Source organism: Scophthalmus maximus, chromosome 10, assembly GCF_022379125.1.
Source record: "Scophthalmus maximus strain ysfricsl-2021 chromosome 10, ASM2237912v1, whole genome shotgun sequence".
NCBI lineage: Eukaryota > Metazoa > Chordata > Actinopteri > Pleuronectiformes > Scophthalmidae > Scophthalmus > Scophthalmus maximus.
In genome coordinates this window covers 7,935,125-7,947,618 of record NC_061524.1, presented here as the reverse complement: position 1 = coordinate 7,947,618, position 12,494 = coordinate 7,935,125, and the positions used below count along the sequence as shown (strand labels likewise).

Sequence of the window (12,494 nt, the reverse complement as noted above, 5' to 3'; positions counted from 1 at the left end):
GAGCTGTGTGCAGCGTTGAGGACCGTGATGTTCTCTGGTAGATCTTAATAAAAATTGTTTTTTAAAAATCTAAATCAAATCCCTCCGGTTGATCCGGTTAAATGATTCCTGATGACACAATGCTCCTACATGATTTAAGCGACGGTGCCAATTCACTTCATTGGGTGTGAGACCAAAGTTTTTCCTGTGTGAAACAGCCTTTGGATTCTTGCCAAGTCAACTCACAGCAGAAGTCAGAAGTCAGGACGCTGAATTGTATCAATCATACAATGCGCTTTTCCTTTTTTAATTTCCGCCGAAGTTTGTCAATGAGCAAATCCTAGCTCATGACCGAGCAGCAGGCGGACCGACGGACCAGAGGACACAGTGGGTGTATTGTGTGCGCAGAGGGGTCACGATGAAGCTTGTGCAGCGTGGCTGATTGTAGTTAACTCTGGGCCGTCACTGCTGGTTGTTCCCAGCTGCGCCGGGTCCAGAGTCTGATGCTTCTTTCCATGACGTCAGCCGGCAGCAGCACAGAGCTGGTATGAGGGCAGAGGCCTGGTTCACACAGGGGCACACCTCTCTCGTCTTCTATCTCTCTCATGCGTTCCCGCTTTTACACACATACACACACACACACTTTGTAAACACACGAGCAGATGTGATACCTTCCTCTGAAGCGCCTGCGGCACAATGCAAACAGAATTCCTCCACGGCCATAACCGGGACAGGTTTTCTCTACATACACAGAATGAAGTCACCTGATCACCTGGCAGAGGACACGTTTTGAAATGCCACTGACACTGATAATTACAAGGACCAGCGAATCCAAATTTGACAAAGACTGGTGAAGGACATGCAGCTGGGCAGATGTTTGTGTATTTGTATTTTCTGTATAGTCTGAAATAAAGGGACTTTGGCACTTTATTGGCACATTGAGGCACTTTGAATAGATTAGATGAGTTCGCTGGAACGCAATCAAACATACTATTAAACGTGCGCATTATCGCTGTCACGCGCATATTATCATATTATCAGTATCAGAGCCAAGTGGAGTGTAATTTATTTATTGGCATTAGTTTGAAGCAATTCGGATTTGATCACTGTAGCAAATTAGGTTCCAGGAACACTGTGTGTCAACTGTGTCAGTGAAAACCACAGGTAAGCATGCACAAACATGTTGAGGGAAAGCATGCACAAACATGTTGAGGTAAGCATGCACAAACATGGTGAGGTAAGCATGCACAAACAATCCGCCTCACTAAGGATATCAACGCTGACAGCTATCAAAACAGCCTTGTTCACAGTTTGGTCTTTTCAAACAACTGGACGCATTACTTGGAAACTGCATTTGAACTTCAATGTTTTGTTTCAGAGAGGCGAAGCAAGAACAATGGAAGACACACAGCTAATTCCAGCTAAATCCCCTTTACAGAATGTATACAAACACAGCACACCCACATCAGCTACCAATGACTCGGCCAATGACTTAGTAGCTACGCTAGACTAACTATCTCCCACTTTCCGGCCAGAAGCCAGTTAAGACTTGTTAACTTTCAATTTCTGAGAGAAAAAGCAGGCGTGTTGATAACATGGGGAAACCTTCTTGCAGTTGTTTCATATTTCACTGCACATAGTTATTTTGTTTTCAACTCAACAACACACCAAAGAAGTGGACAGTGTGTCTTTAGTCGTGCCAGCTCTCAGGCCCGAGTCACGGAAAAAACGCCAACGAATGGGCTTGAAGATGTGACACCGTTTCCTAAAATACCTCCAAATAGCGTTTTATCCTCTCTTGAAAAAAAAAAGGGTCTCTACTGTGTATCTGTAGTTGATGATGGGCTCATTTCGAAATAACACTATCACTCCTACTGTATCAGCAGCTGTATTCAGTTGTATTTCATTTCTGCTGAGTAAGTAGACATCATGATGTTCTAGCCCTCAGGAACATAGTTGCTGTTGCTTTGACGTAACATCATGGAACCTACTGGTTTAACAGCTTCCAGGAAACCTAATCACGCACTCAAGGCTAAAAAATATTGGAAGATAGAATTGGAAGATAGAAGATTATAAGAGCCTGACAGAGATTTAGGATTGTTTGTCCTTGGCCTTTGGAGTGCCAATCTATTGTTTAGTGAGTTTATAGGGGGAAACCTATTATCTCATGTAGGATACATGAGGCAACCTTGTGTATCGGGTTTAGATAACATGACTTTTAACTACCTAGTGTTGCTATCATTTTTATGTCTTTCTGACAGCATCTGAATATGTGAGGGACATTATTCTTGTATGAGGCTTGAGGCTAAATTAAATGACGACAGTCAGACGAGTGTGTGTGTGTGTATCTTGCGTGAAATATGCCTGCATTTGTACACATATGAATGTGTTCCTATTCCCAAGAGCCTACTAAAGAATGATTTTTTTGTCATGTCTCCTCATTGAGGACCTTCTGAATTTATATTTGGAAAAACTTGACACAGAACAAACGTTTGACTTAGTGCTGCAGAATCACATTCCCCCTGCAAAACAACCACATTATGAATGAAGCTTTAAGAAACGGGATTCATCCGAAACAGAATCCCCTTGTCGTCTGTGTGAAGCAGACTTTACCTGAAGGTTTCAGGAATGTATGATCTCCCTACCGTTACATTCATACCGACCATTCAAAAAAACACTGAGCACTTTCACTGAGGTACACTCTTCGAGGCACTGTGGAGTTTATTCTTTCATTCATCAATAAGCTCATAACTCAGAGCTGTGGAGTTGTGACTGGAAAAATGAATGTCTGCGTCATGTGCAGTTCTTCCAGGACACTTTCAAGTAATAAAGTTGTGACAAACCACTTCCTGGTGATAAAAAAAAAATCTGCCTGGGGCTTAAGGGTTTTGTTTTTACAGTGATGATATGTCTTTTTAAACTCTCCTTTCTCTCCACTGGTCTTAAATGACACTTTCACCTGTAGTATCAAAGCTTAACGTAGCTATAGCTTGACTTGGATCCTTCACCTATATAGCTGCATTATCAATCTGCATACATTCATATGTGCATTTCTCAATGCCCACCATTCTTACAGATTCATTTGGAGATATGGCTTATTTCATTCATATCTCTTCTCCTCTTTCTTCGTCTGTGTTCCTCTTCAGCTATCTATCATGATCCATCTCCTTGAGTTTTTAAAATCAGACTTTCCATTTTGTGTCACTTACATTTGTCTTTGCAGGCATTGTGACAACCTCTATATGAAGGGTTTGATACTGGTAAAGTGACTTTGCTTGGTTAAAATTTGAACTCCTCATTTTTTGTGTGGGGATTTAAAAACGGACTAAAATAAAATAATGCAGCTTCTGTGCATATTTTTTTTTTGCCTTTTTCACAACCACACCAGAGTTGTAAAGAAAAACCCTGGATACCAAAGCAAAACTGTCAGTCTGTGTGTCTCTCTTCTCTCTTACAGGGGCACTTTCAGACAGTTCACTTCCCTTACCTCAGTGGAAAGAGTTGTGGTTAGTCAGAGGTTCCTATGTGTCTGAAAAGACATGACTGCGCTCGAGCTTTCGCTTTTATAAAAAAAATTAAAATCCTTTCGCATTTAGAAGGGTGAAAATAAGGTTAATGAATATCAGAGAGGCAGAAGATAGGTTCGATGTGGAAGGATAGAAATAACACATTTTTAAACATGCATTGAAGGTTTTCAAAAAAATAAAAACCAAGTGCATTAGAGGTTAGAGTAGAATGAGACTGAGATTGTCTCTTTGCACACAAGACCTTGTAATTTAAGTGGGCATGTGCTTTCACTTGACTTAATCTGCAGAACCTCCAACAAAGGCTTTTTCCTTGCAGTCCTGTGACAACCCGTTGATGCTATAGGAACAAATGCCAGCCCTCACGTGTCGTCAGCACTTCAGCCACTGCTCTAACACTGAAGATCACAATTGTGTTATGTACATTACAACGGCAAAAGCTGTAGGGTAATAGAGTACATGAAGAAGTGCAGGTTTGGACTAACCGGTTTCGCCATTATCTTCTTTGAGGGACAAAAATCTGTACCGTAGTACAGTAATATGTTACTTGTTGGACGTACATCATGAAACATTTGAGGCTGTAGACTGCATCACTTACCTGGTAAAACTCCCTCAGCCATGTTTTTTGTAGATTTTCAGGCTGAAAGAGAGAGAGAGAGAGAGAGAGAAAAACACAATCTGTTAGCGACATCATTAAGAGTATTTCCTCGTTTTTCTTGAAAACATCTCAGAACACTCTTGATCAAAAACAAACCTAACACATTGGTTAGGAAATACAACCCAGTGACTGTTTATAAAGATGGATGAAGTGACTCCCAAACTCCCAAAAAGTGACGCCAAAACATATTGACCGTCCCTTGATGGCGGGCTGCAGTAACAGTTATAAACCCTGCCTCCTACATATTAGCACATGGCACATGGACCACACCAAAGAGTCAAATGACACACCACATACATTTTTCCCAAAAATGGTTTCTGTCATTTGAGATAGTTCTTATCACACAGATGAATGTTCAAGTGTTTTTTTCTTTTTGATAAGTTTGTTTTTAACCAGTTGATGTTTTTGAAAATGTGGGGAGATGTCATGATTGACAGCTGACATTGACACCTCATGATTGTCCCTGTGTTTGTATAGGCGTGGCTACAGCTTCACCACTCAATCACTACTGTGCAGACTCTGGCATTTCCAGGATATTTTAGCTCAATTTTGTTGTACAGTGGGAGGAAGTGGACATGTGTCGTCCATCTTTATATTTTATATACAGTCATTGGAGCAACCATGTGCATACATTTACTGACAGGAAGTCGACTCTTCTCAGTCAAAGTGTCATTCCCACAGGGTCACGAATCGTGTACAGCGGGGCACTGTAGAGCCTCTTGCCCTCTCTGTCTCTTTCTCTCACCTGCTTTTACTCTGCCTGCATCTGTCGTTCCCTCTCCCTCCCTCTCTCCTCTTCCTCTTTAAAAGGATATTCCCAGACCTGGACTTCATTCGGTCTGTGCAGTGGAAACAAGGCCCTGGGCAGTCTACCATTTAAGGAGAGATCTCCCTATGTCGATAACTAGGTCTGATGAACAGCTCTGTGTGTGTGTGTGTGTGTGTGTGCGTGCGTGCGTGCGTGCGTGCGTGCGTGCGTGCGTGTTAACAAGACTGGTCTATAATAAGAATACACTAGGGATCAGCAAGATCTGTAACAAAGCCCTAATTTAATAGAGAAGTAGGTGCAGTATCCTTGGATGGTATTAGAGCACAAAGCACACCAAGGACAAATAGCTAGCTTTGTTTCATATGTTGACGTACAATGTTTTTATTTTTTTGTAGGGAGAAATAACGAGCTTTAGCTATTCCTTGATGAACATCGTTTTTTCTTCAGCCTTCTCGCTGTAGCTCTGTAGCTAACATCAGCTGATTTCAGGCATGCATTACAGAGTTCACTGTATGTGAGAAAGCAAATGTCCACGAATGTTGCTCCCGACATAAGAAAAATGGCTAGTGCCCCCTAGTCAAATTTCCGTTAAAAAGAAGAGAATACAGCAGGATAATCCCCAGAAAAATACCCAGCGAGCAAATGGGCTTGTTGATGACTAAACAAAAACACTGCTGTCCACAGCTGAATTTATTGTCATGTCCTGCCTCCTGCATGCTCGACCCAGACGCCACACAATGTTTATGGAAATGTTCCTGTTGGTGTGAACCCACCTGACTCGTACTGACCGTATTTGAACGGCAAACTGCAGAAAATGTCTGGGGTATTTTCCGGAGGTCGTGACTGAAAACAGCTACAGAGTCATGCGAGAGATTTCAGGCTCCACATCCAACTCACGGAAATAAAAATAAATAGTCCCTGCGGTTCTCAAAATGCTGATCTAACCGTCTCGAACAACAAACGAGCATTAAGAAATGTATTTCAAGGAAACAAGTTAAGAAAGCAAAATATAACTGTGGTGTACAGAATGTATTAGGTAAAAATAGTACACCTGCACTTTGCACAGATATAACACAAACATACTCACAGATTAATAAATACAGCTAAGAGCTTATCCCTGGCACATGTTGACTTTTCCAGGGAACCCTTAATATCTCAAGACCTAGCATGTGTGTGTGTGTGTGTGTGTGTGTGTGTGTGTGTGTGTGTGTGTGTGTGTGTGTGTGTGTGTGTGTGTGTCGTCCCAGCCTCAGCATGATCAGACAGAGCATAGGTCTATATAAGGACATGAGCACTGGACCTTGTCATTAGTCACATGAATGAAGGAAGAGAAAAAGAGAGTAAGACGGAGACAGGCAAACAGAGGAACAGAAAGGTTCAGACCAGACCAGGGAGCTGCCACCCGACCATCGTGGTAGAGAAGGGCCCGAACATGAGGCATGAGTTTAAATTTACAGGTCGGCCTGATACAGGAAGTGCAGGTCATGTGTTCATTTTGTGCATCATTGTACATTTAAAATGTGTTCCTGTGTGTGTCTGGAGTTCAGATCCTAATTCTGTGATGTGTGGATTCCAGCGATTGTGCAGCACCATCCACTAACGTGACGGCCCTTGACAAATCATTCAGATATTTCTAGCTCTTTATATCGGTTGCTGCTCGCAAGGACAACTGTTAGCCGCGTTCAAGGCAGCTTCAAAGATTTCCTGTGTATCATACACAGGCGCGCGCGCACACTCAGCAGCACAGAGCGATGGATTAGAATCTCTCAAAAAGAATCTCCCTGCTAGTGCACAAGTGGACCTTGCATGACAGAAGGCAGCAGACACCAGCTTGACGGAGCGGTGACCATATTAATGAGGCAATAAAACCATGCCGTCGACAGTTTTATAAACAAGACTTAAAGTATCTCTTCTGGGGAATACGTGTCCTAGATCAACCTGACGTGGAGCGGAGAGCGGAAAGAAAACAGCTACAGCAGCTCGGTTGTGTAGCAACCCGTCCAGAGCCTTTTTCTAGAGCGCTCAGATTTAGACTGACCCAGCTCTGATGTGCAGTGGAGACGTAATGAATCTGATGATTCTCAGGAACAGATGTCGGCCTCGCCAGGACGGCTCGGAGTGGCCCCTTGGAGGCCTGAGCCCGGGAGAGAAAGTGGGCTAATAGGTAGGGCGAACATAGTCTATATCTGTAGCCGCGGCACTTTGCCACCCACCCTCAGCTTTTCCGTTAAGATAATTTGCAGTTAATTAGAAAGTGGGGCTATAGTGTCATAAAGGTAAAAATAAACCCATACCCTCCCCAGCCTCTCCTCCGTGTACACCTCTTCTTCCTCTGCTGGCACTTTCGCTCGCTTAGTTCTCTCCACCTCCTCTCTCTTCTGCCTCTGTTTTTTTTTTTTTTTTTTGCAGTCGATGGCCTACTTCTCAGACAGAACGAGGAACTAAGAGACCCAGCTTTGGCGTGTAGTGGAAATCTATCTAACATCCCAATCATTAAAAAGGTAGATCTGAAGAGTCCCTGTATTCTTGATGAGCGTAGCAGCAAAGCATCAATTATGGACGGAATAAAGTAATAATGAACCCTGCCCTCAGTTCATTAGGTTGTGACCAAAAGGTCAGATTTTGCTTTGATCACGAACTTACCTACGAACTGTCTTTATGCTGCATCACGCTTTTAACTGCAAAGGCTTCATTATACTTTCTTCGGTGGTTGAGAGTGTAAGACTATTTGATTACAAGATATTTGCTGATTGCAAATGCTCGATTTTTGAATTTAACAAATGCCATGCAAAGCACTTTGGCCACACTGGACAAATTGTGGTGTCACACTGAAATTCTACAGTGCAAGTGACCTTGGACTGGTATTTGAATATTTGAAAAATGTTTTATACATTTCAAGATTTGATTTCCATCCATTATCTATACCCCTTAGGGTTGCAGGGCAGCTGGACCCAATCTGAGCTGACAAGAGGCGTGGTACGCCCTGGACAGGAAGTCAGCCCATCACAGGGCAAGATTAGATTTAATATATTTAATTTTCACCTACCCCTGAATAGTGTCAAGCGTCAGTTTTTCATCTAACTTTCTACCGTCTACCACATGGCTAGTCCCACTGAAATCTGCTGGCATTATATTGGATGTAAGGATATCGTAACTGACCCCTTTCTGGTTTAAAAGCAAAAGCAAAACCATCTGCATGACTGTACTGATTTTTTTTCATGAATCTATTTGTGATTATAATGAACTGACTATTTGAGTGAACATCTTGTCCCCATTTGGAAATTTTAATTCTATTCTAAAGTGGAGTGACCTTTCTATCTACAGGAAATGATGGATCAAAATGTGTTCCTGCGTAAAAAGCTTTTACGAACCTGGAAACCAGAACAATCAGAGAGCTTGTCCCGTTCATATTCATTTGTCATGAGACTGGTCGGGCAAATCACAACCATGTATTTAAAATGGGTCAGGTTGGAAACAATGACCAGAGAGAAGAGCGCCCCTGAAGCATAATTGTCAGCAACCAAGATGGCTACCTCTGATGTGGTGAGGTCTGTTGAATCAGCTATGGAGACCGTGTCAAACAAACTGGAGGGCATATTTTTTTTCTAAAGGAGAACAAAAAACGACTTGTCTGTTAACATTGTTCTGTCAATCTGCACTTCATCATGTTTCATCGCCCTGATTGGTTGTTTGTCCGCCCTCCGACCTTTGATGACGCCCCCTGGATATCGAAAATGAACTACAAGGGTCCAGACCCATTCACGAATGCAAACTGCTCAGGCAACGCAAATCTAACCATTGACTAGATGCATAAGACTTTACTTCATACTAGCAAAATCAGCTTAGTATCTTTATTTTACGACTGTTTCTTGCTAAATGTACAATGGAAACATTCCTCGCTTGTACTTATGTGGCAAGATGACACTCAGAGGTCACAACCTTGAGGCCACCACTGGGTCACAGTGGTCGTGGCCACTTAAATGGTGGCCGTTCTTCCTCTTGTGGCTCCTCGGTGAGGCATTCTTTGGCTGATAGCGCAGCCGCATTTCCCCCGCCCCCCAGCCCAGCTTGGTATAACAGCAGGCTATTTAAACTGAGACTAGTAGGGAATTTACGTCAAGACTGGTCCAATTAGAGACCCCTGTGGCAATCTTCTGGGAACACGTGGCTGCCACATGAGTTTCCTCCTCCTCCATCTACTCCTCATGCTCCAACTAATCCTCACCCTGTTTTCTCAAGGCCTCACATTCAACTACAACATTATTATTTTAATCAGGTTCTGCTGACCGCTCGGCTCGTCCATCCTCCTGTCTCCGCTGTCTATTTTGGTTATTTTTGCTTCGTCCTGCGCAACAATTACACTATTCTCCCTTTGCCAGCAAGTGTGCCCAGCTCTCAGTTTCTCAGACCACACCGGCATTGGGTTAGAGAGACACTGTTATAAAAAAAAAACTATGCTCTGCAGCATGCAACCTCCATAATTGAAAAGAAGAGGAGAAGAAGAAGGAGTCTTAAAAAAGCAACGGTTGCCTGGTTACACCTGGCACTTACACCAGACACACAGGTCTACCACAGCAAAAAAAGGCTGCATTTGAGGCACAACTTATAAACCAAGGTACAGTACAGTTTGACTCTGTTGTAGTTCTGACTCTCCAACTCCATCTGACACACATAGAGTCCACATGGATCTCACTTTAGATTGAATCAGACACGTGGCTGAAAATAGGACGACCTTCGGCACTTGTTCTCAACATTCCTTCGAGGACATGTGAACATAGAGTATAACATGGATGAAAGGCACATGGAAGATGCTTTTATCTGGAGTCTGACACGTGGGTTTGAATGAAGCTATGAAAGGATAAGATTCAGAGCCAGAACTATACAGAATACAGCAGCCAAAGAGGAAAGCTTTCAATCCTGTTTTATAATTGAAACCAAATTAGCTGTTGCTTTAGATTAAAGCGGCACTGCAGCGGTTTTGAAGCATGTTTTTGGTCAGTTTGCTGGACGAATCTGTAAAGCCTGCCTTTCAAACAAGAGGTATGGAGGTGGAAATGAATATGACTTACAAGAGAAATGCGATTGAATTCCAACATGATGTGTGGGATCCAGTTTGAGTGGAGCTTGACCCTTACTAGGGATTCAAAGTCAGCACTTTGCTGGAAAACTAAATGGCTGGTGCCACAAACAACAAGGTGCCACGTTATCACTTTCACCAAGTCAATACGATGAGCATATTGGCATACAGTTGCCCATTTACACAATTCGACAGGGACGTTATCATTACATTAGCAGAAGTTAGCAAAACTAGCAGTATTAGGTTTTGTGTTTGTGCACAATATCCATTGTCCTTTTTGCTCAGTTTTGGTCTTGACCAACACCTGAGGGAAGCTAAAATGCTACATAAAGCTAAGAGGCACTGCAGAGTCCGGTGATAGTTCTCTGTGGGTCAGTCACTACACATGACAGCAAGCTCAATTTGAGTAGAAAAACAAGGCATGATAAATGGAAAGGGATCCTTTTTTCCCCCTAAATCATATCCAACTAATTTGCCATGCAAAATGAGAATAAATCAGGAAAATACCAGGAAGGCCTGGAATGATTCCCCAGACACAAGCACAGCTCATGAAAACATCTTTTCAGAGAGAATCGCTTCACTGCTGTTCCAAGCTTGGCTGATTTATAAGTATAATTTCTTTCATTCAATTCCTCGTATCCAATGCAAACATCCAAGTGAAAACTAAATTCTACTGGATCCCAGACAGTAATCGGAACGAAGATGTAGTTGTGGTTGCCATACACTGAGGCCTTTCACGCTGAAGCCTTGTTTTGTCCAAACCTCGTGGCAAAGCTCTGCGTGTGTGCATGTGCGTGTGCGTGCATGTGCGCGTGTGTGTGTGTGTGTGTGTGTGTGTGTGTGTGTGTGTGTGTGTGTGTGTGTGTGTGTTACGAAAGGATGTTAGAAAGGAGGTTACTGGCTTTCAAGGGAGCATCCAGCTAATCAAAAATAACTCTGTCTTGATGGGAACCGTTGACTGAGGGAGGGGCTCAGCGGAAGAGCACCTGGAACATCAGCAGAGGAGTCTGTTGATTGGCCGACCCCGCCGCCTTCCACTGCTTGCGGCCAATGTCACTTTTTCCCTAACAACTCTCCTCCACAGCTGCTCTGTGGAGGCTGCCTGATGCCGAGGCGGGTCCCCTCCGTGTTTTATGTAACTCTTCATCAAAGAGGCTCATTATGGAATTAATTAGAGCAAACACTCTGAGGAAACACTGAATTTGTTCCGGGGCTGGCTCCCGAGAGTTGTCTTCATCCTTTTGGATGTACTGTGGGTACGGAGGAGGTACTGTACGGGGGAGTGTTTGTCGGATCATTAAATAGTCCACACCTTTTCAACATAAGACTCAGGGGGGCTGCATTTGAAGATGTTTAAACTTTTAGAAACGGATTATCTGACAAGCACACCCACCAGTGTGGAGTGGAGAAAGTATGTTGGATCTAAACTTCTCCTTCTTCACAAAACTCCCTCGGCCACTTGCAAACAAGGGGGTGTGAATGCCCTCAAAGAGAGACTATACAGTGTGCACTGTATCCCCATTTCTCTTTGTAGTCAAATGTTCATCCACATAACAACAAATGCTAACCAAAGTTCCAGAAAATCGGCAAAAGACAAATGCGAATGAATGTGTTTCCATTTAATGTGTTATGCCACTATTCGGAATTAGTGGATGGAGATTCCATCCAACTACAGCAGAAGCAAAAGGCAAAACAAAAATTGTAAGAAAAAAAAGGAGTACCAGTCAACAACAGGCAAAAGAAAGCGGTGCTGACACAATATAAAAATCTGCATTTTTGTCTCTTTTTTTTCTATTTAACGTCTATGTGTGAGGTTACAGTCTCCTTAAAACACAAACTTTTCTCATCAGTCAAATGTAAAAGGAAAAACGTGATTTTCGTGATATTTACACTTTTGTTACCACTCTGGGGTTTTATGGCCAAATTGAAAATATTCATAAAAATAGGTCACCCAGCCTCATGGTGTAGCCTTTGGAACGATTTCGTATAAACAATTTTCCTGGAAAAAACTCACAGAATGAGTGTTTTGACTTTCAGATTTGGCCACTGGTAAACAAATGTCCTCCGCCTCCATTACAATACGATATTCTACACAACTGGCTGATTCATGTTGTCTGGCTAAAATTCAAATTTAAACCAAACTGATAATCTTGTTTTTGCCGATGTCTGGTGATTTACTTCTCAAGTTTCTGCTGTGATGTCAAAGTGTTTTCCAGGGTGTGTCAGTCCACCACAACATCACTGTCCAGGGTGGTTACCCACACCAGGGGTGACTGCCCTCTCTCACGGGTAGTCACCTGCCTTTAACCCAATGCATGCTGGGCACAATTATGACAATTATTTATTCCATAATCATGTTTATGATTTTATACTAAGAATTTAGCTCAAAGTTATTTGTATGAGCGATGGGAAAAGAGAATGAGAAACAGGATCAGACAAGCTGCACAAATTCAGCATAAACACAAGGGTAGCTGCAAGTTGTATCTA

At 42.7% G+C, this 12,494-nt stretch overlaps 1 protein-coding gene across 2 annotated transcripts in view; it reads right to left on the bottom strand.

Moving 5' to 3' along the window:
* The window catches only part of LOC118283723 (inositol polyphosphate-5-phosphatase A), a 123,196-nt gene that overhangs the window by 89,827 nt on the left and 20,875 nt on the right, over nt 1-12,494 (bottom strand). For both annotated transcript variants that reach the window (XM_035606009.2, XM_035606008.2), the window contains exon 2: nt 4,102-4,143. In XM_035606009.2, coding sequence (XP_035461902.1) covers nt 4,102-4,143 — 42 coding nt within the window. The remainder of the gene's footprint in view (nt 1-4,101; nt 4,144-12,494) is intronic.